Source organism: Geospiza fortis, unplaced genomic scaffold (assembly GCF_000277835.1).
Source record: "Geospiza fortis unplaced genomic scaffold, GeoFor_1.0 scaffold8, whole genome shotgun sequence".
Classification (NCBI taxonomy): Eukaryota; Metazoa; Chordata; class Aves; order Passeriformes; family Thraupidae; genus Geospiza; species Geospiza fortis.
This window is the reverse complement of record NW_005054414.1, coordinates 1,397,726-1,403,640: the sequence shown is the minus strand read 5'-3', so window position 1 is coordinate 1,403,640 and position 5,915 is coordinate 1,397,726. Positions and strand designations below refer to the sequence as shown.

At 45.7% G+C, this 5,915-nt stretch overlaps 1 protein-coding gene across 1 annotated transcript in view; it reads right to left on the bottom strand.

Moving 5' to 3' along the window:
• CCND2 (cyclin D2) overlaps positions 1–5,915 on the bottom strand; it is a 26,416-nt gene that overhangs the window by 17,464 nt on the left and 3,037 nt on the right. The window contains exon 3 of the mRNA XM_005426405.2: positions 4,654–4,813. Coding sequence (XP_005426462.1) covers positions 4,654–4,813 — 160 coding nt within the window. The remainder of the gene's footprint in view (positions 1–4,653; positions 4,814–5,915) is intronic.

Sequence of the window (5,915 nt, the reverse complement as noted above, 5' to 3'; positions counted from 1 at the left end):
AAACAGGCCTCATTCTGTGTGGTCACCCTGTAGATCTCTACCAGGGTTGCAGACCTCATCTTGCAGTCTTCGCTCAGACAACACTCCCATTGACTTCCACAGAACTTCTGTCTGAAGAAGGATGCAGGATTTGGCCCAGAAGTTAAAAAAAGCCTTCTCAGCTTTCAAGTGTAGATGATTAATGTCCCAGAAACAGTGGGCAGAGGTTTGGCACACTGTATGAAACTGACTTAAAGCTGACATTTTGCCGCTCTTTCTCGGCCTCTGTGTGCTGACACAAGCCCGAGGCCTGAGATGCTGGATCCACCATGGGCACATCCCACCTGCCACAGGACTCAGCTGAGGCATAGAAAAGACCTTGCAAAGGACTGAGTCCAGGGTTTTACACAAGCTGCCTTCTATCTCTGCAAGTCTGCAAAGGCTTCTGCTTCCAAGTTTTGGTTGCCGCTCAACTGAAATCCTGCAAAGCTCCTCACAGAGATGAGTGTCTCTATTACAGCTCCTCTTTCTGAAAGCCTGTCATGCACAGGCCACCCTCCCTCAAAAACCATTCCCTTACAGGCTCTCACATAAAAAGGGGTATCCTGCACCAAAACTGTGGCATGTACAGGCTCTGAGAGGAGAATGCAACACAAGGAAGCAGTTGTGCATCTGAGACTCCGCACAGGCTGCAAGAAGAAATGATGAGCACACCCAAGTGTAAGGAAATAACGCCCAGTTCTCTCTCCAGCAGCAGCGTGGCAGGCTGTGCACACACCTCTGTAATCACTGCCCTCTCCCGCTCTTTCCAGCAGTGATTCCCTGGCTTGGAGCTCAGCACAGGCGACTGGCCAACCCCTGAGAGAACATTTCCAAGCTGTGCAGCGCTGTGCAAAGAGACAGAGGAACAAAGGGTGCAGAGCAGTAAAGAGATGGAGGTGTGGTGAGGGTGGAAAAGCAACACAATCCCAGCCAGCAAAACAAGGATGATCTCCATTGGGCTCACAGCTGAACAGGAACATCCCATGCTGAAGAATCCCAGAATCATTAGGGCTGGAAGGGACCTCTGGAGATCACCCAGTCCACACCCCTGCCAAGGCAGAGTCCCCTGGAGCAGGTGACACAGGAGCATGTACAGGTGTGTTTGGAATCTCCCCAGAGGGAGGCTCCAGGCCCTCTCTCGGCAGCTGCCACCCTCATTGTATAGAAATTCTTCCTCACACCGAGGTGGAACTTGTGTTTTAGTTTATGGCCACTGCTCCTCATCCTGTCGCTGAAAAAGAGCCTGGCATCATCCTCTGACATCCACTTTGAGATATTTATATGAATTAATGAGATCCTCTCTCAGCCTTCTCTTCTCCAGACTAACCAAGCCCAGCTCCTTCAGTCTCCTCTCATAAGAGAGAAGCCATAAGCACCACTTAAAGGCCCCAAATGCATCCTCTCGGTGCCTTGAAAATCCAAAAGCGTTCTGAAGGAGATTTTGGCTTGCACAGGGAGCCACCAATGGGATGAGAAAACAATGACATGGTGACAGATCAGGCCATGCCAGTGCATAGTGTCTATCTGTGCACTCTTACTGCACAGTGAACAAGGCAGCTGGAGGAAAATGCCACTTCCATGACCTCCTAATGGAGGAGGAGACTCCTGAAACCTTTGTGAGTGCAGAGGAATGAAAGAGAAAACTTTATTCAGGAGGACACACAAACTTCTGTCCTGCTCAGCAGCCGTATATTCTGATGGGACCAAGGGCAAAGAGGGAAACATTCCAGTTCCAGTCATGCTCATGTGAATCATTAATCACTGCAACGACTGGGGAGAGGCCGTGGGTTTATATCCACGCAGTTTGGTTCAGGAACTAGGCTCAAAATAAAGGCAGAGAAACAGAGAGCGTGCCAAAGTGACCAAACATGACTGAAAGGAATATGCAGAAGAACAGAATATCCCCTCCTTTTGAGGGATGAGTATCACTGTGATCCTACACATCCAGTAACTGTTCATGGCTGCTGCCCTCTTCATTTGCTGACACTAAGTGCTGCAGGACTGAGATCAAAGCCAGCTCTGTACAGGCAGGGAACACCTGGGAATTTCTGGTAAAATGTTTTTGCTGGGAAATTAAATGGAGCAGTTGCTGAAGAAGATCTAAGGCTGGGGGAGAAAAGTTCAAAATATGCCAGATTTTGCATGATACTTTAAAGAAAAAAAATGTACTTGAAAGCAGAGAAAGCTGTGCTGAGATGAATCAGGAAATAGAAAGAGATTCACTGCTGTGCTCCATACCAGAGCTATTAGCCAGGCAGCCAGGTCAGCTTTGGGAACACTAAAGAGTCAAACCCAGCCTAAAAACACACATGGGGAGCAAGGGAAGAGGGAGCCACATGTCAGAGGAGGTCCTACTGCTGAAAGGAGGCAAATGGGGAAATGAAACACCAGGCTTAGCCCGGGCTGGCAGATAGCAGCAGCTCTGACGGAAACAGAGAAAGACGAAACAGAGTGGCTGATGAGAGCTCTGCAACAAACAGGACAAGGAAAGGAAATGACAACTGAATCTGGAAGGGAAGTCTGATGAGAAGGGGCTTTTCTTCAAAGAGTGGCATTGAAAGGGAAATTCTGTAGTAAGAACAACATTTCCACAATGGAAATTGAGGTAGCAGTTCACAGGTGATGTGGGAATGTGGTATTGAGTGCCTGGTAAGATCTCTGCTTTCAAAATGAAAAAGTGTTGTGGGTCCTCCTCAAAACTACACAGTGGTCTGTGGACAATGGCATGAGAAGAAAAGGAAATCTCCAGCCAGCACCACAGTGCCCTCACTTTTGGGAAGCTTGGTACTCAGCAATTATGTCTTTCACTTTCAAGGGAAGAAACTTTAATTTGTTCTCTCTTTAAACTCTACACAAAGGGCCTCATTTCATGCATTGGAGACATATAACATGAGAGGCAGATCACATGGGGGACACACATGAGGGAACTGCATGACTGGGCTAAAGGCTGGAGAGGAGGCACTGGTCTGGATCCCAGTAAAAGGACTTCTAGACCATGGAGCTAACTACCAAAGAATTCATGGAGTGGAAAGAAGCCATGGACTTGGGAGACTCTTTCAGGGACCACAGTCTTGCAATGGTTTAGTTATATAGAAAACTTTAAGGGCAAAGGATTATGGACCAGAATTTGAGATGTTAAATCATAATGAAATTCTAGGGCTCTCAAGAAAAGGATGTGCTGGATAAAAAAGCAAACAAACCAAAACACTATTGGAGGAAGTGAAAGCAAAAAAAGAGTGGGAAGACTGTCTGGTTTGGAAGGCAACATGGAGCTGTATTGGAGTTCGATGGCTGAGGGTGTGAAGATCCAGGGAAATATCCATGGGAAGGACCATCTTTTTCATATCACACAAGGCAGAACAGTGAATGCATCCTGAGTAAGGGGAGAAGGCAAAGAAATCACCAAGAGTGATCCTGCAGAATTTGAGCAGTATTTCTATTGCATCCTGTGGTCTTTGGATCTGAAAAGGATCAAGCAGGGGGAAACGAAGGGAAGGTCTGAGCATCATGGCAACCAAAAAGTCCATTACCCTAACACAGACCATATACAAATCTCTAAAATAGATCAACTGAAGTAGGAAGAATTGGCCAACATTGTAAAAGCAGTCACTACACCTTATATATAAGAAGCAGGCATTCAAACCCAAAAGTTGCACCCCGTCTTCCCTTTCCCTCTGCAAACACACAGGCAGAACAGTTCCTACCACAAAGGACTAGGCACATCAAACTGGTGAATTCAAACACTGAGCCATCCACTACTTCATAGTGACTCTGGAAAATACTGCATGCTGTTTATCTAGTTCAGGTCCAGCTTCTAAAAAGTAGTCTTACCATTAACCCTTCAGACGAAAATTCAGAGTACACTAATTCTGTAAAAGTAACTGAGGGAAGAAAAACCCAAACGACAAAGTAACACACAAACAAAAACCAGTGTTTTGCAGACAGGTCAAAATTAAAAAGCCTCTCTTCCACAGAGGCAATTATTCTCATGAAAATCTTCAGAAACTGTGTTCAGCTGTGTGGCAAAAGGGGAGTGCAATGGTTCCCTACGAAACGTGGTAGTTTCACTGCTTTCTTGGGTTGAAGCTAGGAAAGAATCCAATTTTTTTTTAATGTAATTACCTTTCAAATTGTCATTCCCTGTGCTTCAGAGATGTGGCAGTACCACATAAATGCTAAAATATACAATTTTGCCTTTTATCTGGACAGAGTCCAGTTAATGAAAAGTTTATGAACAGATTCATGCAATGCATTAGTTCAAGACATTTTGGGCTAATGTGCCATAACAGCTTCTGTATTTGGAGCTGTCCTTACAAAGGATCTGTGGTCCTCTAAAAGAAGCAGTGAATGGGCAAAATAAAACCCAGGATGCTCTAATCCAGCCTTACAAGACTTCACTGCAAAAGCACCACACACGTCAGTTGCACTATGGGTCACTACTACAAGAATTTTGTCCAATGCACAGTTTTGGGTCCTGATTCACAACATCCTTTGCAAACAGTCCCAAGGGATTTAGCTCCTCTTCCCACATCATGTAAGGATGGAGGGGATGAAGCACCACCAGGAACAAATCTGCCCTTCCAACCACACAGCAGCAGCAGCAGCAGCAGCAGCCAGAGCAGCTGAGCCTACCTGTGGCACAAAGGGCGATGAAGGTTTGTGCATGCTTCCGGATCAAAAGCAACTTGTCTTTAGGGAGAGGCACCTTCCTTAGAATGTGTTCAATGAAATCGTGTGGGGTGACGGTTGCAAGGTTCCACTTCAACTTCCCCAGCACCACCAGCTCCCATTCCTGCAGAGGGTGAACAGAGAGAGCAAAAGAGAAGCCATAAGCAAGCCTGCGAAAAACCTCTGCTTATTTCTTATTATAACTTTATCACTGCAAAATTTGTTTTGCTCAAACCCTTTTTTCCATATGCCTCTACAGTTTTAAAGTTGTTGACTTTATATTCTTTTTTTTTTTTGAACACCAGAAATGTCAGGCTCTACTGAAAATAATGAGACCTGGCAGCTCCTGCCAAGGTTTTTTTTTTTTGTTGTTTTTTTTTTTTTATCCAGTGCTGAATGCCCACCCAGAAAGTTTAGACTGCAATTAGATATTGCCAAGGTCACTGTGGTCCTTTCCTAGTAACTTCTTTTAAATGGCTATAGTCCTTACTTTATAGCCATTTAAAGCCCTAGGGACAGCCATGCACAAAAATAACCTAGATATACATTCCTCTTCTCAAAACTGGGGAAGTTGGCTTGATGGCATTGCCTCCCAAAACTGTACTCCAAAGGTCCTGCAGATAAATCTGATGGTGCTTAAACTACTCCAAGAGAGGCTCTGCAGAAAGGAAACACACACAACACAGCCAAGAAGTAGCCTGTGTAAATTATCTGCCAGTAAATCATGTAGGAGCCATTCCCAGATTCTTTGCACGCCCAAAACTCCCACTGCAATCAAAGGAAAGCTTGGGCGTGTATGTAACTACCGGCCATTCCCTGAAATGGGATTCCATGTGCAAACAGCACCCAGATCCAGCCATGGGGTGCATGACCTGCATGGTTCAACATTTAAACCGAGTTCTGAACACCTTACAGTGCCCCACAGAGTGAGCAAAGCTCAGGCCTCCAGCTCACATTTGTCTCATCCATCAACTATTAGCTATTAACTAAATTCCACGCACTGATTCCCAAGTCCTGATGATGCCTGATGGAGCCCAGCGTGGTGGGGAGCCCCAGCTGAGCTGACAGAGCTGGCAAGTCAGGAAAAAAAAAAAGTCCTTTAATTTTGCAGCCGCGGAGACGTCAACCAGCGTTGCTGAGAAACCATAAACATGGACCCCACAATGCCATTTCTGCAGTCCTTTCCCTGAATAGATGCCCACTTTAACAGCAAGTTACTCTCCTAC